Genomic DNA, 27,060 nt, shown 5'->3' on the forward strand with positions numbered 1-27,060 from the left:
GCTTTCGTGACTGCAGGAATTATTCTTTTTTTTAGACGTGACTTAACCGAAAAGAACCAAAGAATAATTCCTGCAGTCACGAAAGCTCCCAAATTAAGATTGAACCACTTCTACGGGGAAGTTTTAAACTTATCCTTTTTTCTTTCTGGCTATTTGTTCTCTCTGCCTGTGTCCTCTCCTTGAAATTTCACACTTAAAATTCTAACTTAGCAAATTTTGAAACACGTAATAAACCAGGCTATGCGTTAATTGTGTGTTAACCGACTCTCTGTGTTGTATTACATCACATTTCGATAATTTACTAGGTTATTTAATTTTCGTGTGCTTGTCTCCTAATTTTCAGGCTTGCCTCCCGTGCCACGTTTGTCCTAATTTTCAGGTTTGCCTCCCGTGCCGCGTCTATCATCTCACTTACAATGGTAGTACGTTGGCGTGCACTCATTGATCTCCCCGCCCTCTCCCTCCCCCCGTCCCCTCCCCCTCCTCTCTATATTTAAGGGACCGTCACAGAAACGACCATCTCTTTGTGCCGATTTGTGTCCTCTCTCTGTGTGCCGTTGTGATGTCTGTCTGCTTGTATGTCTGTCTATAGTTTTCTAGTTAGATGTTTGTTGCTCACACAGCCGATTTGTGTCCTCTCTCTGTGTGCCGTTGTGATGTCTGTCTGCTTGTATGTCTGTCTATAGTTTTCTAGTTAGATATTTGTTGCTCACACTTAAAATTCTAACTTAGCAAATTTTGAAACACGTAGTCAACCAGGCCATGCGTTAATTGTGTGTTAACCGACTCTCTGTGTTGTATTACATCACATTTCAATATTTTACTAGGTTATTTAATTTTCGTGTGCCTGTATACTCCTCTCTATGTGTGCCGTTGTGATGTCTGTCTGCTTGTATGTCGGTCTATAGTTTTCTAGTTAGATTTTTGTTGCTATTTTCTTTTATGCCTGATGATGATTGCTTGTGTTGCAATCGAAACGTCGTAATGTGTTGTTTTATTTTGATTTATTATTTTATTTTTAGACGTGACTTAACCGAAAAGAACCAAAGAAAGATTGCTGCTCATAGCCAACATCAGTGACAAATATGTTAACAAGTATTGGGCCTCTCCTAAGGTCGATTCATCCTTATATAATTACCAGGCACAGCATGTAAACCTCACCACTGGAGAATCAAAGGCGGACGTGTGTGTTGCTGGCCATCCACCCCCTCATGCGCCGTGCCAGCCTTAATAGGTGATCGCTAGCCGCCCTCTTGCCCTAACAGTCTGTTAAAGGCTATATGGGGGTTTTTTGTGTGTGTGTTAGTGGGCATGAATGAGTGTGAGGAGTTGGTGTTCTTACATCTATCACAGTGACAAATGAGGGTGTTGGATGGGTGTGAGGGGTTGGTTTCCCTCCCCTCTCCACCTTAAATTAACTACCAAAAGAACACTCAAAAACATCACAGTAAGCGCATTCTGGAGGTTCTGTGGGCACACGTATCGATGACCCAGGGGACTGATACTGTCCCTCGCGTATCCTCACGAAACAATGGCAATCACTGGGGCTAGCAAAGTAGGAATGTTTAATACTCGGTGGGAACTGTTTTTTTTCCTGTAACACGGTTTACTTTGTTATTGTACTTATTATGTTTTTTCTTTTTATAATTTTGGTGACCCAGGTTATTCGTGGATATGAGACTCTCCTACCCTCTTCAGCTTGCACTTGGTTACACAAAATGAATTCGAAACTTGAATTGACTCTCAGTAGGCTGCAGTAAAGGCAATGTGATTGTCTTAAGTGCTGCTGTGAGTGAGGGCCTGACCCAGGGGAAGGCAGCTGCACAGCGAGGCCAGGCACCGTTTCCAGCGGAGACTGTCCCAGAAGTATCCGTGCTCCATCTGGAGACTCAAACGGCTTCTCGTCATCCTGAGTGCCCAGCACAGACGGAGACAGGGCAGCATGTACACAGAGATAGAGACATCATCTTCCTCAAGAGAGACACCGGATATGTGTGCAGTGTCTACCTTAAGAGAGAGGTAGGACTGCGCAGTCAGCAGATCGTTTGCTTTGTGCTCAATGTTGCCGAGGTAATGCATCACAGTGGAGTCTTGGATCCCGCCTGCTCCAGACAGCAGCTCCTCGATCTCCGATCGATCGCACTGCAGATTCGTGAAGAGCAGTTCCACCCCTGCACGACACGCTCAGCTGTGGGCCACTCAAAACCACCAGTTTGTGTGCACGCAGTGAAATGCTTAACATAACACACATTCCGAGGTTACACTTGCAAGTGAGACTATGCTTGTCTTTTGAGTCCCCACCTGCTTAAACAAAATAATTTAGATTCTTCAAATACTCAACGCTCATCTCTGGTAAGCCAACAGCTGTATATTACATACATCATACTGACATTGACGTCGTGAGAATTTTTTATTATGTTTTATTTTTATTATTTTAGTATTTCCCTTCTACGTGACTTTACCGAAAGAACCAAGAAGATGAATCCCTGCAGTCACGAAAGCTTTAAATCGAAATTGCATTTATTTTTAAATCAATAGGACGCATACCAAAGTATGCATCATTCCTAAAAGCGGACCTTGCACATAATATACACTTGTAGTAATCTTTTACATCTTCTGGAATAAATATGTTTAGATCTGAGTTTTAAGTCAAATTAAGCTACATGTGATGGCCACTAAAGACAAACAATTCCATTTTGGAAAATGGTGACAAATTCAGCGTATCTGAATAGAAGCAAAAAATCGTGATTCTGATGAGCTGAGCTGTTTCTCCTGTTTCTCAGTGGAGCCCCAGTGAGAGTTCTAGCAGTAACGACTTCAGGGCGGAGCCCGAGGTCCCGCAGTCGGCATTGCGAGCAGTCCTCTTGTCTCCTTTCATTTGATGTTTCCATAGCCTTGATTAGATCCACATTTCAACTTTAATACGGTGTTTAAGCATGTTACTTCTAAAGCAGTTGTTGCTCAAGTCGTCCTCCTCCCAACCGGTCTCCGTAGACCACAAAAGGCAAACAGTAAATGAGTGGGAATGTAACAAGCTGGTAAATGTTAGTATATAAATTCTAAATTCTCATTCTCAAACGCTCTCTCATGGCCCCATCGATTATGCTTCCGGTCCTTCACCGTGTATGCATCCATTTTTCCTGTAATGCTAACTCAAGCTGTGCAGTCAAATTTCCATTTGTATTTATTATGCGTTTGAACACCGCCCATAAATCACTTTAAACTTGTAAGGCGCCCCTGCGGGCAGCTCGTTCGGCGCGGCGTTTGCAGGAATCGCACCGTCCTTCAAGCGCTGCAGGGCCCGGGTGGCAAGCGCGTTCTGAGCCGCGTGACTATCTGTGAGCACCGCTGCTTTGCTCTGCCTCGTCTCCAGATCGCGGAGCTGCACCTGCCGGGCCTGCTCCAGCGACGCCTCCTGCTGCTCAAACTCCTGCATTGCTCTCACGATCTTTCACAAACACGAGGAGCTCCATGTAGCCTACGTGGACTGTTGGGGCAAGTGCTTTTAGTGAGTGCCTACGAGATCAGCGCAATGTACAAAAGGGTAATGTGGCCAACACCACACCCGGCATTTGTTGTTGGGAAGCACATTGAAAAATGTCCCCCCTTTTAAAATTCTACTAATATTTTCAACAACGCATAAAAAAACAACAACCAGGATACATATAATCGACGGAAACAGAAAAAAAAGAAATGGAACTCTCGGAGCCCTTAGCTGTGATGTAATAAACTATTGATAGTCAGGGAGCTCAGTGGTAGAGTGAGTGGCTTGCAAAGGGAAGGTTGTGAATTCAAGTTCTGGTTGGGGCTTGACTCAACCAATCGTTCCACCAGGGTCCATAAAACGAACACCACTTTATGGGTAAATCAACAGTGTCTTGCCTATGGAGAGGTTCACTCCCACCATAGGAACGTGGAATTTCTACCACTGACTCAGAGCTGTAAACAGGAGATGAGCACTACCGCAATGTTCATTTAACCAAAAAAATACTTTTTGAATACAATATTTCACACAAACTCACCTCTGCAATCTGATCCTGTAGATATTCTATTTCATTGTTCTGTTCGTTCACATAGTTGAAGAGTGCAAAGTTACGATCCTCCACTGCAACAAGAGGCATTGGTTTGGCATTGTGAACGTCAGTCTTTAGTCGTGCATCATCTGTGTTCATTTGGAAATAACCGAGTCTCAGCGACAGTGTGAACAATCACCCTCAATGAAGGCTCCCACGAGCGTGTCAAGGTCGTCCTCGTGTGTGATGGCATGGATCTGTTGGAAGGCGGCTTCGTACGACTCCACACTCTCCTGCACAAGCTCCCGCTGCCTTTTCTCAACCTCGTCTGTATGAATAGTAGGCGCGTGACAGGTCACATGACAGGTCGGGTGAAAAATCGTGTGACAGGCCTGCTGTAGAGATGTGAGAATTGAACATGGTGGGTGGGTGAGGATGCCGGCCGCTGTGCAAGACCTTTTCTGTACAGCGCTCCGGTCTCCAAGCTGACTCTCTCTTGCCCCTTGACTCCCATGAAATCGCGGAGTCGCCGCTCATGGTCGAGCAGGCGCTGCAGCTCCTTCATCTCGGTGGCGTACTGGGCGCCATCCTTGTCGGCCTTCTCCCTCAGCAGCGCCACTTTAGTGCGTGCCTCATCCCTGCTCGCGCATGTGCCACCATAGGCATCGCGCCACAACTCCCTCAGAGATGTCTCGCCAACCCAGGACAATCTGGCAGGTATATCTTCTACTATGTATGCCTGTTCCCTCTCAACAACTCGCCTATGAGAGGCTGCATTACTTGTTTAAAAAATTCGAGTACTCATGCTTTTGATGGTTTCTAATTCTGTTAGCATACTGTCACAACCAATCAACTAGCAATCAACTCTCAATATTAAACTGGATCACATGCATGATTGTGCTGATGAGATCATGGCACCTATTTAAGAACCTGGACCAGGAAGCTCTTTCAAGGGAAAGCTGAGCTCTTAATAACATCTGATATTGCTGGATGTGATCTGTAGATTAACGTTGTATAACAATTGCCAAAATTGTGCTTGCTTTTTTAAATGCTCGGATTTGCTGAAAAACCCAAATCAATTGACACATTTACCCATGTGACAACTTGATTTGACTGGCTCTGTCAGGTGGTGGAGGGTCTTGTTGAAAATTGGCCAAATAAACTAAAGGCCGACCTCACTTGGAGAAGTGAGCGGTAATTGAATCCTCGCGAAAAAGGGGGCATGATACCATTGTATTTATTGTGATGCACTCCAGAAAACATTATTTCTTACGTATTAGCAATATATGAGGGCTTCATTGGGGTATAGGTAATCGTGCTAGTAATAATACAAATGGTAAACCTTATTGTATTATGAAAATGTATTTACTATTATAATAGTATTATGTACAGTACTCACCAGTGCATCCTGCTGTGCTCCTACATGGCAGTGGTGGCAGACGAGGTTTGAGGAGCTACTGCCGGGAATATGTTTTTTTTTTTTAAACTGGTAATCGTGGCCACGAATTGTGATGGTCGAATCGTGGGGGGGTGGGTTTCGGGTTGGCTCAAAGCGTACATCGCTCTCACTAGCTGAGTAAATGTAAAGATGGTTGTAGGTGCGTTTCCTTGGCGCTTGTGTGTTCTCACTCCTAGGTGCTTTTTAGATTTTTGGATTTTAATGTTTAAGTAACATTTTTCTCCAGGACAAAGAGCGCTATAATGAATCCGTTTTCTATGAAGTCGCGCTACACAAGGTCTTCCTGTAAAGAGGAATGAGCATACTGTATTGTATTTGTGATGTTTTGCCTATTTCAAGGAATGTATTTAACTTACAGTCACAAGAGCTTTGTTCGAGATATTTTACAAAAAAAACTTTCAGAGTTGTGCAATTGCATTCTATTCCTGTATTTGTTTACGAACCGTGGTCTCCTATGACACAGAGACCTATAGGCTCAATGGACTCTCACCCAGTTTTAAATAAAAGTAAATAATGAGTGAATGCAATAAACTGGCACATACACACACAGACACTCTTCACCGACCAGAGTTCACAGGCCAGGTCGCATTTGCAAATAAGCCCATCATCTCTCAAGGGTCCATAAATGGGTGCCATTTAATGGGGAAGTTAACAATGGTTATCCCATGGATGGACTTGCCCTTGTCATAGGAATTATGAATTTTAACTTCCTGGATTAGGGTTGTAAGCAGGAGACGAGCACTAGCTGCATACTCATTTGAGCAGGAAATCACTTTTACTTTTGAGTGTGAAAGTACTGCCCACTGGGAGTTTATTGTTTTGACTTTTCACTCTTCCTCAGCCTGAACAATCAGAATAAAACTTACTACCTGGAGTCATAAGCTGCCGTAGACGTGTCCATGACGATGTCCATCTCGCGGTGAGTGTCTTGCAGCTCCTGCACACACACACAGCAGGGGAAATACAAGCGAAAACCCTGGAAGAACAATTCTACCTTTGTTATTTTGGTCTATTTGTTTGTATTTGTAAATTTATTGAGAAGGCAAAGGATATTGAGAAGCCTTTGCTAGTATTTTTAGCAGATGATGAAGAGGCATTTATCACGTACCTCATGATAAGAGTATAGTTTGCAGATAACTACAAATAGGATTTATCTAGATATAATTCTGCCCAGATTTACACAGATGAGAGGTAGTGTTTTTTTGCTGCACCTTCCTTGAAGAATATGTCTTTATAATAAAAAAAAAAATCTGTCTTTAAGTTAAGTTTCAGGAGATTGGGACGTAACATTGGAAGCCACATATGGAATCTGAATTTGACTTTCAGAGTCACATGTCTACCTGCCCTGCCTATGCAAGCAATACATTTTAGCCTCCAAACAGGTATCATTAAGTGGCGCATCAGCTCTGTTTTACAGCATCAAACACGCAGCACTGCAGTTACAAAGTAGGTGGTTTAATGCCATCAAACCCAAGGGCATCTTGTGAAAAAGTGTTCAGAGTATATGAAACGTTGGAATCGTCATGGCGCCCAAGCTCTCATTTTCGTCCCACATTTCTCAACTGTGAAGGACATCATACCTCTATCTGTGCAACATCTCCCACATCCACTATTTCCTCACTCCAGCCACCGCTGAGACCCTTGTGTACGCCTTCATAACCTCCCTGCTCAACTACTGCAACTCTTTCCTCTACACCAGGGGTCTCAAACTCGCGGCCCGCGGGCCAATTGCGGCCCTCGGGACGATATTTTGTGGCCCCCACCTTAATATGAAAGTTGAATGTTAGTGCGGCGTGCGAGTTTTATATTGTAGCAACCCCGCTGTTAGCTGCTGTGTGGGACAATGTTATGATGTTCTGGTTTCCTACTGTGTGCCTGTCCAGTGCATGTGAGTGACATGGGGGGCGGGGTCGTGTGTGTGTGTGTTTGTGTACGTGTGAGAGTGAGAGAGAGAGCCGGGAGAGAAAATGTGGTGCCACAGCGACGGGGCCGCTCGGCCGAGCCAGGGAGCCGCCCGGCTTCCACCGCCGCACTGCCCCCATCACCCCCCCCACATAAACACGCACCCGCACCCACGTAGGGCCTCGTGGTCGGGTCACCTACCCTGAGTTTTCACCCGAGGGCCCCCTAGGGGGGTTACCCCACGGTTTCTCAGGGCCAGGGAATTGGACAGGACCCTTCCCAGGCCAAGTAACACTGCGGCGCCGTGGGCGGATTTGAGATCGCACGACCACGGCGAGCTCAGAGAGCCCCGCAGTTAGAAACGCATACAAACACAAACACGGGTCAGCAAGGCAGATAGCTGGGATCAGGACCCGGGACGACTGATTGGTCGAAAGTTCAAAGGCCGGCGGGATCGCAAAAGAGCGGGAAATCCTAGGCTCAGGATTGGTCGAGAGACCAAGGCGGTCGGGACGGGGGCGCCTAGCCTTTGATGTGAATAGTTTAAAAGAAAACGCAGGGGCAGTAGGGAGGTCTCTTCTTCTGGAGTTTGGACACGGGGTCAGCGACGAAGGAGTCATCGGGCGAGCCGCTAGATTGTCTGCAGGACGATCTGAGCGCCGCAAGGTCACCAAGGACTACAGACGGTATCGTGTTGCGCGCCTTACAACACCTCAGAGCGGAGAGTAGGATCCGTAGGAGAGGGTTAGTTCGGGGTAAGGACGAGTAGGAAAGCGGTTTAGCAGAGAGCGCAGCATAGAATAGGGCTACACGGCACCAGAGTGTGGGTTAGAAGCGCCTTGCTGGCCCGCACACACACACAGGTGGCTCGGTTGGTTAGCAAGGGCTAATAAAATCTCGAGCGTAGTAACAAAACCGTGTTGTTGGGTATTTTTGGAACGTGGTATTAGCGTGCACTGCATTCGCGAGTGTGTGGTCGTTGTATGCATAAAGGCCGTGGTCTCTGTACGATTGTGCGGGTACGGAGGTGTGTGCGTTAACGCCCGGGGAGAGCACTTTTGTGTGTTGGCGTGACTACGCAGCCGTGTGAGAGAAGAATCGTCCTTGTACGATATTTGTGTTGACGTGCACGCGCGAGTGGGGGAGGGGACGAGTCGTCGTGTCGGCGTGTGCCCCGCTTGCGTGTGCTCGTTACTTGCGTAAGCTCTCGGCGTGCGTAATCGGCGTACCCCAGGTGCGCGATCGTAACGTGAGCGGCCAGCGCGGCGCAGAGCGGCGCAAGAGTGGGTATCGCGTGTGGAGCTGTATGTGTGTGCGCGCACGTTCACGACGTGTGTAACACAGGTGCGCGATCCTAACGTGAGTGGTCAGTGTTGGGTGAGTGCCGTGCAGAGCTGTGTGTGGGTGTGCGCGTACGTGGTTAACCATGCCTGCTACGCGGACCCGCGGTGGAGGGGAATCCTCGGGTGACGGCTCCCACACCATGGGTGAGGAGCCTAGCGGCGGTTCACTTAGCAGCGGGGGGGCGATTGATGATGTTAGTCCGGCCGTTAGTATTATCGAGGGAGGGATCTCGGGGGCTAGCGACCCCCACAAATTGGTGTCGGAAGCGGTACGGACCCCCACGTTACCTCACGCCAAAATAAGACTGATATTTACCGGCCGGGGGGCCCCTTCGTGGAAGGCATTCGCCCGCAATCTCTTAGGGGCCAAGGAAATTAATGGATGGACGGACGCGCAAGCAGTACGTCAACTTAATATGAATCTTGATGGGCGGGCAGCCGATTTTGTAGAAGCGTTACCCGCGAGCGCACAGACACAGCTAGAGGAGCTGATGCGCCGACTCGATCAGCGTTTTGGCACACGTGACGAGGAGGAAGCAAAATCGGCCTTAGAGGCGCGCCGTCGCCAACCTGGCGAAGATCTCCGTGATTACGCCGAGGATGTGCGCGAGTTAACAAAGATCGCACGCCCGGGGTACGCAACTGAGGTTATTGAGGAACTGGCTGCCGAGAAAATCCAGCGGTACCTGTCTCGCACGGCGTGGTGGCAGCCAGACATGAGCTGCCCACGTCTTCCCTTTAACACCCTTGTCGAGCGCGCACGTAAGTGTGAAAGAATTCACAGCGAACGCGCGCAGCTCCGGGGGCTGGGACGAGAGCGCGCCATTGCGAGCCTGCTCTCGGAAGACGAGGAGGAGGAACAGGAGCTCGCGAGGACGGTAAGGGGCCGGGAAAGAGAACCTCCAGTGTCCCGCGAGACAACCCCGGGTTGGGTAGCTGGGTTACAGACCGGCATGGGAGATATAGCCGGCCAGGTAACCCAGGTGCAATCCTCCGTTGAGACCATCCGATCCGAAATGGGGGACCTACGCGCCACGGTGGGAGGGTTATCTGGGAGGGTAGCCCGACTAGAGGCAGAGTCGGGGCAGCGGCGTGCCGGAGGGGGGATAGGGAACGGACGGGGGGGCTCCTACGGGACGGCCCCCCGTGCGTGTTACCTGTGTGACCGGCGAGGGCATCTCGTGAGAGACTGTCCGCAGATCGCCCGCGCTAGAAACGCGCCGGGGGTTAAACCCCAACGCCCCCTAGAGAGTGGACCATCTGGGGGTGCATTCGAAGCGGTCCCGATGCAAAAAGACGGTAATAATGGCGAGCGAGTGATCTCCACACAGGTTCCAACAACAACGCCCACGGAAACGGTGACTCCTGGCGACTGGCTACGGGAGCTGGTGGCGGGGATCACGGGGGCCACGTCGCTCGTGGAAGGGGAGGTAAACGGAGTGCGTACCCGAATTCTGCTGGACACGGGGGCGGTGGCCTCGCTCGTGAGCGCAGCGCACTGCAGCGCGATCGGGGTCGACGTGCGTCACCTGCAGGCACCGGACCGCGCGCTGCACACGGCGAGCGGAGCCGGAATGGGGCTGCTGGGGAGAGCCACCCTAGAGGTCCGCATAGGCAGTCAGGTGTGCACCCAGGAGTTCTACGTGTCGAGTGCGTTGTGTCACGAGTGTATCGCAGGTACCGACCTCTTAGAACGGCTGGGACTCAACGTGCAACCCCGCCAGCGATGCGCCACCATGGAGAGCAACGGCGAGCGGATACCGTTCCTGGGACGAGAACCAACGCGCCCCCGCTTCGCACCTGTGGTCGCTATCCTGGCGACGGCAGTCACCATCGACCCACTCACCGAGATGCTGGTGCCGGTGGCGCTCCGACCATCAGGAGAGGTAATGCTAACTCCTCACCCGGAGTTGGCAAAACGGTATGGGATAGTGGGATCCGCCACGTTGGTAAACGCAGATGGGGACCGATTGTTTATACGTGTGTTTAACCCACACAGTACCCCGGCAATGATACGACGACGCACCCCGGTAGCCACCGTACACCCCCTGCACGCTCGCCACTCGAACGACTCGGTGTTCGCACTCTGGGCGGAGGACCCTGGCCGCCCCGAGGACAGCCAGGATCTGGCCTGGCGGGTCGGCCCGACCCCCCGAGCCGAGATTGTTCCCCTGCAGGATGCGTTACATGTGCCTTGGGCAGCCTTACCTAAGGGGGAGGCCGATCAGCTGCGCGGGTTATTGCGGGAGTACGCCGACGTGTTCAGTGAGCACGATTCGGACGTGGGCCGGACCGACCTGGTCAAGCACCAAATTGACACAGGTGCAGCCCGACCCATCAAACTCCCCGCATACCGAGTGGGCGCGCCTGAACGGACCCAGATCAAAGAGGCAGTCACGGATATGCTACGCGATAACATAATCCAGCCCTCCGCGAGCCCTTGGTCTGCCCCGGTGGTACTGGTAACGAAAAAGGACGGATCGACTCGGTTCTGCGTTGATTACCGAAAATTGAACGCAGTCACCCTCGGCGACGCTTTTCCCATCCCACGCATCGACGACACCTTCGACAGTCTCGCAGGAGCGCGGTATTTTTCCACCCTCGATCTGGCGTCCGGTTACTGGCAGGTGGAGATGACGGAGGAGGATCGGCCAAAAACAGCATTCACCACCCCGATGGGCCTGTTTGAGTTTCGAGTGTTGCCGTTCGGACTCACTAACGCGCCCGCGACGTTCCAGTGGTTGATGGAGTTGGTGATGCGGGGCTTGCAGTGGGAACAGTGCCTGATTTACCTGGACGACGTAATAGTGTTCAGTAGGTCGCTGTCCGAACACTGGTCCAGGCTGCGGGAAGTATTCCAGCGACTGCGAGCAGCCCATCTCAAGCTCAAGCCACGTAAGTGTTACATTGCGCAACGCGAGGTGGGGTACCTCGGACACCGAGTCAGCGAGGCAGGGGTGAGCACCGATCCCGAGAAGGTGCGTGCCGTAGTGGATTGGCCGCGGCCGAGGAACCTGACGGAGATCAGGTCATTCTTGGGACTCGCCACTTATTACCGTCGATTTGTAAAGGGATTCAGTGAGATTGCACGCCCCCTCACCCAACTCACCTCCCCTAAGAACCCCTATCAGTGGTCGGAGGCCTGCCAGACGGCTTTCACCACACTCAAAGACCACCTCACCCACACCCCCACCTTGGCTTTCCCAGATTTCACCACCGATTTTATTTTGGACACTGACGCCTGCAGCAGTGGGCTGGGCGCGGTGCTGTCGCAAGTGCAGGGTGGGACGGAGCGGGTCATCGCGTACGCCAGTCGGACCCTGAGCGGGGCCGAACTGAACTATTGTGTAACCCGTCAGGAACTGTATGCTGTAATTTTCGCGTGTAAACAGTTCCGACCGTACTTGTACGGCAGGAAATGTCGTGTGCGCACCGATCATTATGCACTGCAGTTCCTCCTTACATTCAAGGAACCGCGGGGGCAGATGGCTCGATGGCTGGCGCAGCTGCAGGAGTACAACCTGCAGATCGAGTACCGAGCGGGGCGGACACACGCAAACGCGGACGCCTTGTCAAGACGGCCCGCGGTGCGCGCTGAGACGAGGGAGGGAGACGCCTGCCCGTGCTTCACGGGGGGACGCTGCCGCCAAGCAGCAGAACCCAAGGAGCGCGCGGAAACTAAACTCCCCCCCCCGAGAGAGAGTGCAGTGTGCACCGCAGGAACCCCTGCAGAAGGAGCCCGGGGACAGACGGATCATCCCACCCCAACCGGGAGGATCCAAGAGGATGTCGGCTGCGCCTTCCCGGGCTTGGACGACGAGCAGCTGCGACAAACCCAGCAGCGGGATCCGGATCTGGCGGCGGTGGAGGCGGCACTGCGAGAGAGGAAGGATGCACTACCAGGGCCCTGGAGCGGTTTGTATGCCCGGTTGTGTGTAGAAAACGGGGTGGTGAGGGAACTGGCCGACGCTGGGCAGCCGGGGTGCATCTGCGTTCCCGCCCATGTGCGACCCCAACTACTACGACTGGTACACGACCACCCGCTCGGGGGCCATGATGGGGAACGGCGCACCCGGGAGACTCTGCGTCGCCAGTATCTCTGGCCTAAATTGGCGCAAGATGTGGCCGCCTGGGTGCAGGGCTGCCGGGCCTGTCAGCAGTGTGGGCAAAAGCCGGCGAGGTACCAGGTACCCCTGAGGCTGTTCCGAGTCAGTCGGACGAATCAGTTGGTCGGAATCGACCTGCAGGGGCCCTTTCCACGATCCCACCGGGGCAACCGATATATTCTCGTAGCGGTGGAGTACTTCACCCGCTACCCCGTGGCGGTGGCTATCCCGGATAAAACAGCCCTCGTAGTGGCCCGGGCCTTCGTGGAAAACTACGTACTTAAGTGCGGGATCCCCGAACGAGTCATTACCGACCAGGGTAGTGAATTCGAGGCCGAACTATTCCAGGCGCTGTGCCGAGAGTTCGGGATCCAGAAGGACCGAACCACAGCGTATCACCCCCAGGCGAACGGGATGGTAGAGAGGATGAACCAGACTCTGGCCGGGAAGCTTAAACGCATGGCGGCCGCGAATCAACAGGACTGGGACGAACACCTCCCCTATGCCTTGTTCGCCTACACCACCGCCGTTCACACATCTACAGGACAGACCCCGTTCCTAATGATGTTTGGTCGCGAGTCTCGCCTGCCCGCAGATCTGCTGTTCGGTGTCCCTCCGCCGCAACGGGAGGAAGGGAGCCACCCCGTGGAGCACTTGCTGGAGACCCTGCGAGGGGCCAGGGGCCGAGCCTACCCGCACGGAGAGGCCGCGCACCAGCGGCAAGAGCAGGGCGCCCGACCCCGTATGGAGCCCCCCTTCTACACTGCGGGCTCCGAGGTGTGGCTGTACACTCCCCGCGTCGGTGCCGGACAGGTGGGGAAGCTGACCACCTACTGGCGAGGACCCTGGATTGTGAGACGGCAGATCTCACCATGGACGGTGCTGATTCAGGGAGGAGAGAGGGGCCGGGAGATGGTGGTCAACATCCGCCGACTGAAGCCGTGGCGAGCAGCCCCCGAGGGGGGGAGCCCCGCCGTCCAAGTACCCCGAAACCCCGGGGTCCCCCCACCCCCCGTGCCCGGGGGCCTCGCGCAGTATATGGGCCCCACGGAGCCCCGGGCTCCGAGGGGCCCCGGGCGGGGCCGGGGGCGACGAGGACGGCGACCCTTAAACCCCACCGCCTCTGAGTTTGTTCCCCAGCCCGCAGGTGCCAGAGACCGAGGGGAGCCGTTGGAATGGAGGAGGAGACCACCGCCGGAGCCCCAGGAGACGGAGCCGCCACCCCCGAGGCCAGCCACAAGGGCCGGGCGAATCCCGCGGACCCCGCGGCGATACCTCGTGGGGGCAACCCAGGCGAGGTGCTCCAGTCAACCCGGGACGGGGACTGGCACCCCGGGGGGCTATGTGGTGCCACAGCGACGGGGCCGCTCGGCCGAGCCAGGGAGCCGCCCGGCTTCCACCGCCGCACTGCCCCCCATCACCCCCCCCACATAAACACGCACCCGCACCCACGTAGGGCCTCGTGGTCGGGTCACCTACCCTGAGTTTTCACCCGAGGGCCCCCTAGGGGGGTTACCCCACGGTTTCTCAGGGCCAGGGAATTGGACAGGACCCTTCCCAGGCCAAGTAACACTGCGGCGCCGTGGGCGGATTTGAGATTGCACGACCACGGCGAGCTCAGAGAGCCCCGCAGTTAGAAACGCATACAAACACAAACACGGGTCAGCAAGGCAGATAGCTGGGATCAGGACCCGGGACGACTGATTGGTCGAAAGTTCAAAGGCCGGCGGGATCGCAAAAGAGCGGGAAATCCTAGGCTCAGGATTGGTCGAGAGACCAAGGCGGTCGGGACGGGGGCGCCTAGCCTTTGATGTGAATAGTTTAAAAGAAAACGCAGGGGCAGTAGGGAGGTCTCTTCTTCTGGAGTTTGGACACGGGGTCAGCGACGAAGGAGTCATCGGGCGAGCCGCTAGATTGTCTGCAGGACGATCTGAGCGCCGCAAGGTCACCAAGGACTACAGACGGTATCGTGTTGCGCGCCTTACAACACCTCAGAGCGGAGAGTAGGATCCGTAGGAGAGGGTTAGTTCGGGGTAAGGACGAGTAGGAAAGCGGTTTAGCAGAGAGCGCAGCATAGAATAGGGCTACACGGCACCAGAGTGTGGGTTAGAAGCGCCTTGCTGGCCCGCACACACACACGGGTGGCTCGGTTGGTTAGCAAGGGCTAATAAAATCTCGAGCGTAGTAACAAAACCGTGTTGTTGGGTATTTTTGGAACGTGGTATTAGCGTGCACTGCATTCGCGAGTGTGTGGTCGTTGTATGCATAAAGGCCGTGGTCTCTGTACGATTGTGCGGGTACGGAGGTGTGTGCGTTAACGCCCGGGGAGAGCACTTTTGTGTGTTGGCGTGACTACGCAGCCGTGTGAGACAAGAATCGTCCTTGTACGATATTTGTGTTGATGTGCACGCGCGAGTGGGGGAGGGGACGAGTCGTCGTGTCGGCGTGTGCCCCGCTTGCGTGTGCTCGTTACTTGCGTAAGCTCTCGGCGTGCGTAATCGGCGTACCCCAGGTGCGCGATCGTAACGTGAGCGGCCAGCGCGGCGCAGAGCGGCGCAAGAGTGGGTATCGCGTGTGGAGCTGTATGTGTGTGCGCGCACGTTCACGACGTGTGTAACACAGGTGCGCGATCCTAACGTGAGTGGTCAGTGTTGGGTGAGTGCCGTGCAGAGCTGTGTGTGGGTGTGCGCGTACGTGGTTAACCATGCCTGCTACGCGGACCCGCGGTGGAGGGGAATCCTCGGGTGACGGCTCCCACACCATGGGTGAGGAGCCTAGCGGCGGTTCGCTTAGCAGCGGGGGGGCGATTGATGATGTTAGTCCGGCCGTTAGTATTATCGAGGGAGGGATCTCGGGGGCTAGCGACCCCCACAAAAAGAGTGGCTTTGGATGTGCGGAGAGCAGGAGGGTGAAATTCATAGTTTTCCGCCCTCTTTCGCGCAGGTCATGATGTATCCAGTGCTTCATTTGTAAATCACAAGGTGCCAGAACGCTAAGTACATATGACAGCGCAGGTACAACGAGCACAGGGCCTGGAATGCACATACAACGATGCTTAAAACAGCACACACATGCCACTTACAATGCAGTGGGACTTATTTAGGCTATACTGCAGTGACGGTATCAGTCTTTGTGTCAGTGATTAATAAAGTGGCATCTTGAGCAAAGGCGACTTCTGTGTCCAGCAGAGAAAACGAACGGAACACACACACACACAATTTGTTAAATTGAAGGCAAATGCAAGGGACACCACGGCTCCTTTACGCAAACGCTGCGCTGTGAGGTTTTTGGAGCTTCTTTACGCAGACGGATTATTCTAAACCGCAGCAGTTTATAACACGTCATTGAGCTAATATCTACATTTTACAGTCTGGGCTGTTTTACATTATTATTTACACCTGATATGTGTGCCATGGAAGAAGTTTGTTGGAATAACAACCGACGGAGCGCCATCAATGACAGGGAGGAAAAATAGACTGGTGGCACTTGTTCAAAGAAAACTAGAAGAGGAGGGTGTGGAGGAGGCCATTGCTCTTCACTGCATCATCCATCAGCAGGCCCTTTGCAGCAAATGCCTGAAGTTTGACAATGTGATGTCTGTTGTTGTGAAATGCATCAACCAAATCAGATCCAGGGGCTTAAAGCACCGGATGTTCCGTACTTTTTTAGAGGAAATGGAGTCAGAATATGAGGATGTGCTCTACTTCACCGATGTACGTTGGCTCAGCAGGGGAAACGTCTTGAAGAGATTTTTTGAGTTGAGAGTAGAAGTGAAAGCCTTCATGGAGAAGGATGGGGTGGCTGTTCCTGTGCTAAGTGATCCCAAATGGCTCATGGACTTAGCTTTTCTTGTTGACATCACGCATGAGCTGAATGTACTGAACAAGAAGTTACAAGGCCAGGGGCAGCTCGTCAGTGCTGCCTATGACAACGTGAGAGCATTCTCCACAAAACTTGTGTTATGGAAAGCCCAGCTCTCTCAGACAAACCTTTGCCATTTCCCAGCATGCAAGGCACTCCTGAATGCAGGCACACCATTCAGTGGTGAGAAGTATGTTGATGCCATTTTGAGGCTACAGGAGGAATTTGATCACAGATTTGCAGACTTCAAGACGCACAGAGCCACTTTTCAAATTTTTGCGGATCCCTTCTCCTTTGATGTGCTTCAAATGGAGCTCATTGACCTGCAGTGCAACTCTGACCTCAAAGCCAAGTTCAGGGAGGTGAGTGGAAAAGAAGACAAGCTTGGGCAATTTTTGCGAGAATTGAACCCCAGCCTCCCTGAGCTTTCCTGAATGTTCAAGCGGACCATGTGCCTTTTTGGGAGCACATATTTGTGTGAAAAGCTCTTTTCCACCTTGAACTTCAATAAGTCCAAGTACAGGTCCAGACTTACTGATGATCATCTTCAAGCCATACTTAGGGTCTCAACTGCTTCCTCCCTCAAGACAAATGTGGCTCAGCTATGTGAGAGGAAGCGCTGCCAGGTCTCTGGCAGCAAGAAGTAGGCAAGAAAAGCCATGTTCAGAAGAACCGTTCATGTTCTTCAATATTCTATTCATGTTAAAAATAACCCATTGAAGTTAAATAACTGTTAGTAATGACATTTGAGAAGTTTGGATTTTTTTTGTAAAGTTTTTTTTGTGGAATACCTGATGCGGCCCAGCCACACCCAGGTACTGCCTGTACCTGGGTGAGGCTGGGCCGCATCAGGCGTTGGGTTCCCGGGTGGCCCAGGCGCTTAAGCCACTTGGCGCCACCAACGGGGGGGGGGGGGGCTGTGTGTGCTCTGTGGGATATCTGGGGGCACACACGGCCCCACCCCTCGTTGGGGACTAGGCATAAAAGGGGAGCTCCCTGGACGATCAGGGCCAGTCGTAGCTCAAGACCCCAATACCCAAGACCAGCCATCTGAGGACCCTGGGACGCTGTGAGAGCCAGTGGTGGGACTCTGGAACTCCCGACTCTACGACCTTGTGAGGGCGAGTTCCAGAGCGTAGCCAGAGTAGTGTATCTAGGCTGTGTACCTAGGCTGTGTACCTGGGAGTTGTTACAGAGTATCAGGACTGTTGGACTGTTGGTTGGATTGTAATAAAGAAGTTACCTCTACAAGTGTCTCCGGAACCCGTTACACCTACCACTACCCGCTTACCTCTACTGCTCGCTGTGAGCTCTATTTTCTCTCATCCCAATCTACTCCCCTCCATGCACTCTCCCCTCCTATCACACTATACTATCTTGCACGTGTGATGCCGCCGCCGCGAAGCCGCTCGGCGGGCGCCCCATCTACGACCTCGCCACCACCAAGCGACGGGGCCGACCCCGCTTCCCCCTCACCACCCCCTACATAAACACACCCTCACAACATTTCCCCCCCATAGAGCTCCGAGGGGAGGTCACCTGGCCTCATAGGGATAATCTTCACGGTTTCCTGCGGCCAGGGAATTGGGCGACCTCCCCCGATGCTAATTCGCACCGCGGCGCTGTGACCTGGGTTGAGATTGCATGGTCACGGCGGGGGCTGTCCAGCCACCACAGTTGAAACGCACCCCCCACACACACGTATCGGCAAGGCAGGCAGGGGTCCGCAGCCATGAACGAAGGGAGAAGCCAGGAGGGGGGCGGCTGATTGGCATAGTGGGTGGGCTCGGGGACCGCCGCCGCGCAGCAGCCCACGGCGAGTCCTTTGTTACGGAAACCATGGCTGATTAGCATAGCAAAAGCGCACGTGGACCACCGCCGGCGCCGCAGTCAACGGCGGACCCATTGTTAGGGAAACCGGGAATGCGGCTGAACGGGCGTGGCGACCTGATTGGCCGAGAAGGCCCTCGGGTCGGCGTTCTTTGATGTAGGTAAAAAATAAAAGGGGGGCGCAGACAGGCAGAGCGGTTTCTTGCTCCGGAAGTCAGCGCCCGGGACGGTTCCCAGTGCGGCCACTCGAACATCCGTGCGACGCGTCGAAGTGTGCGGAGAGGACGAGACCACCGGAGCGCCGTGCGCATCTAAACTGTGAGTAAGAGGAAAGAGAGTACTGGGATTGAGGCTAGAGAAACCAAAACCGCTTAGAGCCTATCAAATTAGATACATCGGGTACAGACCCTTGGGCGATAGTGTAGGCCTGCCTTGCCGATCCCTACTGACCCAACAGTGAATCACAGTCGGCCGATAATAAATCATTAATAACCCATCGCAGCCTCTTGTGGTTTGGACGAGCGGGTGAAAGCGCGTGGTGCTGTGGGTGGTCGGTGTTTCCACGGGTGCGCGCTCCGTCTGTCGCCGTGGAGACTTGTGAGGGCTCACACCCATCGTAAACACCTGTTCCACGGCCCCTTTGAACGAGCGCGTGTGCGAGCAACGTCATTCGCCCTCCGACCCCTGACCCCCCGTTCAGAGCGTGTGATTGCTGCACGGGGCTGTGCGAGGGGAGGCGTCGCGTTTGATTGGCGGAGAGGCAACGCAGTGTTTACAGGCGTACGGGAGCCGGCGACGAGCCATGCCCCTCTCGCGAACTCGCGGAGGTGCGAACCAGGGAGGGGAGCCGTCGGGCGACAGCCCTTACCCCGCGAGCGATGAGCCCAGCGGTGGCAGCAGCTGTTCGCATACCAGCGAGGGGTCGGGAAACGGCGGGACCCCTGCAGTCGGTGCCCAGCAGGGAGAGACCTCGGGGGCCAGTGGCCCCAACACACGTGCTCACCTATCTCTTCTCTCTCATCTCCCTCTACACCCCCTGATGTACTCTCAGCTCTATGAACCAAATATTTCTATTGCAGCCCCCATCAACCTTTGTTCAGTGGGAGATCACTCCTGCTCCTCTACTGCTTCAGAATTCTGGAACTCCCTTCCTTCTGCTGCCCGTTCTGCTGACTCTCTCTGCCACAGTTCAAGTCCAAGCTCAAGACTGATAAGTGTATTTTTGCTCATAAAATACAAAAATCCCAGCAGAAAATGTAAAGTAATAGCATCTGAATTGAACTGTATATCATAGTAATTCACAAAAATAAAGAACCATATCAGGATTGAAGAAAGATGAGGGGGTGGGGGTCAGAGCAAGGAAACACAGGATAGAGCAGAGCAACAGTCCAGGACAAAGTAACTGGGGTCCAGAACCAATGAGCCACGTACACAGCTGGCACAGCCAGGACATAACTAATGTAAGCAAACAAACAAACATACCTTTCCTTTCCCCAGGAGGCCAGTGTCCCACTGTGTTGAGATGTGGTTTTATTCACATGATAAATAAATCCACACTGTATTGCATTGTGAAAATAAACGTGCCTCAACGCCTCACGAGCCGGACAATATCATGTTTCTGTCTCGCTGTCCTCGTGTGACTTCCAAGTGGCTGCAATGCGGCATGGCAGCCACTTGCAGTCACACGAGAGCTCAGCACACTTCACTAAACGCAGCATTGCCACCTTTTCCACTGTAGACCAAGCCCAGACATATTTCTCTGTCATGCTTTGTCAATCAAAACCGTGCAATATACTGTAATAAAGGTAAACTCAATACAATTAAAACGCTGCCACCCAAACGCAGATATCAATTCCCAGACTGTCTGGGTCAAACCCGACTGGGTGGCAACCCTAATTGAATGGCACATCACTAACCTGAAAACCTCATCACAGATACGACTGTATACAATCAAATTGCGTGCTTATTGTTATTGAAATAATGAATCTATTCACCTAATATCACTTCTTAAGCTCACGATTACATGCATTGAATTGCATTATCAGTAAACAGATGTTATTTAAAGAATCATATTCGTGGTAAATGATTCACATTTCCCATGCAGTCATTAGAGGTGCAATGCGAGAAACTCTAAAAGCTCCCATCAATTCTAAAATCAAATTGAGGCAAATAATCGAATCACCAGGGTAGTGGTGTCCAACATTGTGTTCATACCTTTAGCAGTTTCCTGTAGATATTTTCAAAGTGCTCACGCTCCACTCTCAGGCTCTCAATGTCTTCTCGCAATCTTGCATTTTGGGTCAGCTGCACGTTAAACTTGCTCAGCGCCTGCAAATACAGGTGTGGGCGCATTTAGCAACAATGCATCTCTACTCATAAACATCCCACTCGACTTGAAATTGCCTGTGCTTTGTCTTTTAATAGTTTAACCTATCATATGATGCGATTGGCCGACAGTGATTGATGTAACCCGTTATGTGATGCTCTGAGCTCTCAATGATTTGTGACCATGTCATTGGGAATAGGAAGGATATTGTCTCAACCCCATGATGAAGGTAGTGTGAAATAAAATTTCGCTACCAAATCTTGTCAGGATAAAAAAGGTTTAAAGGTGGCTTTACCAGCTTCTTTACTGCCCGGAAGCACAATTTATCACGCAAAAACACATTTTCACAGCACATCGAGAGTGCTGGACGTGTTGTGCGACGTACCGTGTCGAGTCGATTTTCCAGCACATGCGTGTACTTGTGCGTCCGTGTCACGTGTGTGCGTGTGCCAGAGGAGCCCCCTGACTTTCTCCTCTCCGCTTCCATCTTCCGTTCCATTTGTTTCACCTGATACCGCCAAGCACGCACACGTGAGACACGCACACCCACCATGTGCACGAGTCAAACCAACTGTTCACCTGTCCTTTCACACTTAATACAGTCTCGATTGAACTGTACACCAGTCAGTGGAGTGACGAGCTTTAATGCTTTGAGGCTGCGAGTCTGTGAGGAATCCCTGCCTGTACATCGAGCTCGTCCAGCCTGCGTCTCTCTTGGCTGATATCACTCTCCAGCGCCTCGCGCAGCTCCAGCATGGCTCGCAGGTTCTCCGTGCACTCCTGGTCCCGCATTCTCATGCTTTTGCGCTCCGATAGACGGACGCTCTGTATCAGATCCTCCTTTTCCTTCTCCAGCTTGAAGATCTCGGACCTGTCGGGCCAACACAACCACCGCCGTGGTGGCGACATGTTATCTGCCTCGCCTAGTATACATGAGGCCGTGGGTTCGATCCCGACCCTTACGCCTGCTGTATATTTGGAGTTTGCATGTACTACTCCAGGTCCTCCGGGTTTTCCCCCCTCATTTACAGTGAGGGAAGAAAGTATTTGATCCCCTGCTGATTTTATACGTTTGCCCACTGACAAAGAAATGATCAGTCTATAATTTTAATGGTAGGTTTATTTGAACAGAGAGACAGAATAACAACAAAATCCAGAAAAACGCATGTCAAAAATGTTATAAATTGATTTGCATTTTAATGAGGGAAATAAGTATTTGACCCCCTCGCAATCAGAAAGATTTCTGGCTCCCAGGTGTCTTTTATACAGGTAACAAGCTGAGATTAGGAGCACTCCCTTTAAGAGTGTGCTCCTAATCTCAGCTCGTTACCTGTATAAAAGACACCTGTTCACAGAAGCAATCAATCAATCAGATTCCAAACTCTCCACCATGGCCAAGACCAAAGAGCTCTCCTAGGATGTCAGGGACAAGATTGTAGACCTACACAAGGCTGGAATGGGCTACAAGACCATCGCCAAGCAGCTTGGTGAGAAGGTGACAACAGTTGGTGCGATTATTCGCAAATGGAAGAAACACAAAAGAACTGTCAATCTCCCTAGGCCTGGGGCTCCATGCAAGATCTCACCTCGTGGAGTTGCAATGATCATGAGAACGGTGAGGAATCAACCCAGAACTACACGGGAGGATCTTGTCAATGATCTCAAGGCAGCTGGGACCATAGTCACCAAGAAAACAGTTGGTAACACACTACGCCGTGAAGGACTGAAATCCTGCAGCGCCCGCAAGGTCCCCCTGCTAAAGAAAGCACATATACATGCCCGTCTGAAGTTTTCCAATGAACATCTGAATGATTCAGAGGACAACTGGGTGAAAGTGTTGTGGTCAGATGAGACCAAAATGGAGCTCTTTGGCATCAACTCAACTCGCCGTGTTTGGAGGAGGAGGAATGCTGCCTATGACCCCAAGAACACCATCCCCACCGTCAAACATGGAGGTGGAAACATTATGCTTTGGGGGTGTTTTTCTGCTAAGGGGACAGGACAACTTCACCGCATCAAAGGGACGATGGACGGGGCCATGTACCGTCAAATCTTTGGTGAGAACCTCCTTCCCTCAGCCAGGGCATTGAAAATGGGTCGTGGATGGGTATTCCATCATGACAATGACCCAAAACACACGGCCAAGGCAACAAAGGAGTGGCTCAGGAAGCAGCACATTAAGGTCCTGGAGTGGCCGAGCCAGTCTCCAGACCATAATCCCATAGAAAATCTGTGGAGCGAGCTGAAGGTTCGAGTTTCCAAACGTCAGCCTTGAAACCTTAATGACTTGGAGAAGATCTTTAAAGAGAAGTGGGACAAAATCCCTCCTGAGATGTGTGCAAACCTGGTGGTCAACTACAAGAAACGTCTGACCTCTGTGATTGCCAACAAGGGTTTTGCCACCAAGTACTAAGTCATGTTTTGCAGAGGGGTCAAATACTTATTTCCCTCATTAAAATGCAAATCAATTTATAACATTTTTGACATGCGTTTTTCTGGATTTTGTTGTTGTTATTCTGTCTCTCACTGTTCAAATAAACCTACCATTAAAATTATAGACTGATCATTTCTTTGTCAGTGGGCAACCGTACAAAATCAGCAGGGGATCAAATACATTTTTCCCTCACTGTAGAAACATGTGTTGAGAGTATTTGGCTGCTATACATTTCCACATAAGCCACTTCGTTGAGCTATCATTGTGGCCAGGTCGCCTCTGAAAAATAGTTATACAGTAAAACCTTGGATTGCGAGTAACTTGGTCTGCGAGTGTTTTGCAAGACGAGCAAATTTTTTTAATAAATATTAATTTGATAAAAGAGCGAGGTCTTGCAATACGAGTAGTACGTGTACGCTTTGTCTGCCGAGCGTCACGTGATCACAACTGATATACGAGTACTATGATATACGAGTGCTTTGGATTACAAACATGTTTCCGGAACGAATTATGCTCGCAATCCAAGGTTTTACTGTATAGCTCAGTAGGCTTTACCTGGGAAAATAAAAATAGTTTAATAGTTTAGCTTACCAAAAAAAATGTTGGCTTTCAGCGGGCAAATATATTTAATAGAGAGAGCAAGTCAACGATCATGGCGCCTCACTGCCTTCTGCATGTCACAAAGGGATATATACTGGAGAGAGCACAATGGTGTAAAGACAGAGAAAGGGGAATGCAAGCGGCTCATCATACATCCTCTGAACACGGGGGACATAGCCACACCACACCAGTGCTTTGTTAAGGTAATTTTAGTAAGGCGGGCACTCAAAGCCTTCACATTGTCAGCATGAGCGTAGCATTTTTTTAGAGATAGGTAGAAGGGCTACATTACATCTGCCTGCGGATAAGATCCTGGGACTCCATGTTGTACGTTTGCCGGTCACCCTCGATGATGCGGCACTGCCGCTGGAGCTTGCTCAGTTCCCCTTCTGCTGTGGAATATACAAAAGCGCTGAAGCAAGATGGTGAAATGCTCCCGCATGGAACTCTCAGCCATTTGATCCCATGCGAAACAAAGCAACTCGGCTTCGTCAGTTAACTTGCGACAGTGTCACATTACAGAGACATTAAACTCAATGACGGCCCAGGTTTTTAGTCATTGACACAGTAGAGGTAGGAGGCCCAAACCCCGACCCTCCTCTTGCACCTGGGCACCCTGACCCAGACAAGCCCAGGCAGGGGATCAAAGCAAGAAAATGTGCATTCTTCAGCCTATTAATTAACAACCAAGCAGACAAGAGATTATGGTGAATACTGTATAAAAAAATATTTGCAAAGTAATTGAAGATGAGTTCTTAACTTTTACAAAGACAAATTATCATATTGTTTTGCAGCATCTCGATATCATCAGATGCACATATAAAATGTAACGACGTTGGATACAGCATTGTAATGATGACCACGTGACTCCACCCAGTCAAACAAAGACCGTGGTTTGTTAAACAAAAGCAATCTAAATGATTTTGAATGAACATGGACAGCAGCAGAACTAATCAATAACATCACATGAACACTTCACCCTGTAACTTAAGGTTACTACTGTCACATGACTGCTAGGACAGGAAAGGTGGTATCCACACGTTACAAATCCAAAACACACTTCAAGGCTGCATCCTTCCCAGTGAATGTGGCGAGCTCCAGAACAATGGACATGACTGAGATGTCTCCGTTTTATTTGCTTCAATGAAGGGATTGAGTACTGCCTCCACAGATTATTGTCCATTCATATACCAAATTCTCCTTTGATCACAGACCTCCCTTGAGTTGTGTTTTCACTGAACCAGTTCTTGCCAGTTCCCACATATCTAGCTTTCAGCTGATAAGGGGTGAAGGGATAGGGTACCTAAGTCTGCTTTTTTGTCCTCCACTGCAGGGACAGTTGAACCAAGTGATTAACAAAAGAGATCGGGGTGAGTCTGATTTTCAAGAGTGATTTGGGGCATGAGTCTGGAAAGCAGGTGGCGATGATTAAAATGTGTGATCCCAATTGAGTAATTTGGGGGTCAATTTAACAAATGTGGACGCAATGACCTGCTCTTGCGAATGACACGAGCAGACGGTGCGTATAGCAATACTCATGGCGGCCGCTGGATTCGAACCGTAAACCTTCTACAACGAGCGGCGAACGCGCTATCGCTGGGCCGCGTCACCTCCAGTAGCGAGGCCCTTGTAAGGCCATACGTGCGGCGGGATGAGATTACCCAGGCCATCGAGATCCACGTCACTCATGTCGGACAGCGGGCTGCGTGCAGAGCGGCCCCGAGGCATCCTGCTCCTGCTGTGCGAGACGCTTCTCCATCACCATCACACGACGTGTTTAGAATATACATAGACGAAGATCCCCCGTTTATCCTTAACAGACTGTTGGGGGTAGGTGCTGTAAGCGAGCACCTATTGAAGGCCAGCACGGCACACGAGGGGTTGGGTGGCCAACACCACGCCCGGCCGCCTTTGTCTTCCTGGTGGCTATGTTTGCACACCGTACCAGGTACTTATTTGAGGCTGAGTCGATTTAGGGGAGGCACAGGACCGGTTCAGATAATCGTCACTGGTGGTGACCGTGAGCAAGAATCGAACTCGGGTCGCCGGGCAACATCATCACATCCGTGTAAGAACAGAACTCCGCTATCACCACACAGCCTCACCACCATCACCATACAGCCTCACCACCATCACCACGCAGCCTCACCACCATCACCACGCAGCCTCACCACCATCACCACGCAGCCTCACCACCATCACCACGCAGCCTCACCACCATCACCACGCAGCCTCACCACCATCACCACGCAGCCTCACCACCATCACCACGCAGCCTCACCACCATCACCACGCAGCCTCACCACCATCACCACGCAGCCTCACCACCATCACCACGCAGCCTCACCACCATCACCACACAGCCTCACCACCATCACCAGACATCCTCACCACCATCACCACGCAGCCTCACCATCATCACCACGCAGCCTCACCACCATCACCAGACAGCCTCACTATCATCACCAGACAGCCTCACCACCATCACCACACAGCCTCACCACCATGCTTCACCACCATCATCATCACACCACAGGTGCGATAGGGTTAGCAGTGAGAGTATGAGCAGTGAGTGGCAAGAGTGAGGGGAGGATTGTGAGGAGTGTGAAGCGAGTGAGATGAGTGCGAGGAGAGTAGTGAGGAGTGTGAGAAGGGAGTGTGAGGAGTGTGAGAAGGGAGTGTGAGGAGTGTGAGAAGCAAGTGTGAGGAGTGTGAGGAGGGAGTGTGAGGAGTGAGTGAGGAGGGAGTATGAGGAGGGAGTGAGGAGCGTGAGATGACCTGTTTGCTTCTCTCCGCGTCTCGTTGCTATGGTGACGTCACCCGCATTGCCCGACGCGTCGACATCCGGGTACGCGGCGACACAAAGGCGGAGTCACGGACAATCGATTCGTATCGTCTTTTTGCGATCCTCGCATCGATTTACAGACGCTGTACCCTAAATAACTCGAAACTAAAACAACTGACTAAAACAACTATTTAACGTTTTATTTTAGCAGCTAAGGCCCACCGAGCTATTAGCTATTTTTTCAGAAGCGACCTGGCCACAAATTATAGACCAACGAAGTGGCTGACATTACCATTAGAGAATGTGTGGCAGCAGCCAAACACTCGAAACGTGTGGCGATGCTGATTCTAAATGTGGAGGGAAAAACCATAAAACCCGGAAAAAAAACTTAACGGGACCAC

At 51.6% G+C, this 27,060-nt stretch overlaps 1 protein-coding gene across 5 annotated transcripts in view; it reads right to left on the reverse strand.

Moving 5' to 3' along the window:
* Positions 1 to 26,701, reverse strand: part of LOC144945129 (outer dynein arm-docking complex subunit 1-like) — a 29,989-nt gene extending 3,288 nt beyond the window's left edge. For 2 of the 5 annotated variants that reach the window (XM_078873415.1, XM_078873410.1), the window contains exons 1-13: positions 26,653 to 26,701; positions 25,536 to 25,612; positions 24,167 to 24,266; positions 21,522 to 21,711; positions 21,226 to 21,348; positions 20,729 to 20,842; positions 6,342 to 6,409; positions 4,470 to 4,651; positions 4,213 to 4,341; positions 4,023 to 4,105; positions 3,280 to 3,448; positions 2,008 to 2,171; positions 1,806 to 1,909 (exon numbers count right to left, since the gene is read on the reverse strand). In XM_078873415.1, the coding sequence (XP_078729541.1) occupies positions 1,806 to 1,909; positions 2,008 to 2,171; positions 3,280 to 3,448; positions 4,023 to 4,105; positions 4,213 to 4,341; positions 4,470 to 4,651; positions 6,342 to 6,409; positions 20,729 to 20,842; positions 21,226 to 21,348; positions 21,522 to 21,711; positions 24,167 to 24,266; positions 25,536 to 25,602 (1,493 nt within the window). In that variant the 5' untranslated portion in view covers positions 25,603 to 25,612; positions 26,653 to 26,701. The remainder of the gene's footprint in view (positions 1 to 1,805; positions 1,910 to 2,007; positions 2,172 to 3,279; positions 3,449 to 4,022; positions 4,106 to 4,212; positions 4,342 to 4,469; positions 4,652 to 6,341; positions 6,410 to 20,728; positions 20,843 to 21,225; positions 21,349 to 21,521; positions 21,712 to 24,166; positions 24,267 to 25,535; positions 25,613 to 26,652) is intronic. The other 3 variants (XM_078873412.1, XM_078873414.1, XM_078873411.1) reach the window with 3 other exon arrangements.
* Positions 26,702 to 27,060: the final 359 nt, after the last annotated feature.

Source organism: Lampetra fluviatilis, chromosome 36 (genome assembly GCF_964198595.1).
Source record: "Lampetra fluviatilis chromosome 36, kcLamFluv1.1, whole genome shotgun sequence".
NCBI classification, from domain to species: domain Eukaryota; kingdom Metazoa; phylum Chordata; class Hyperoartia; order Petromyzontiformes; family Petromyzontidae; genus Lampetra; species Lampetra fluviatilis.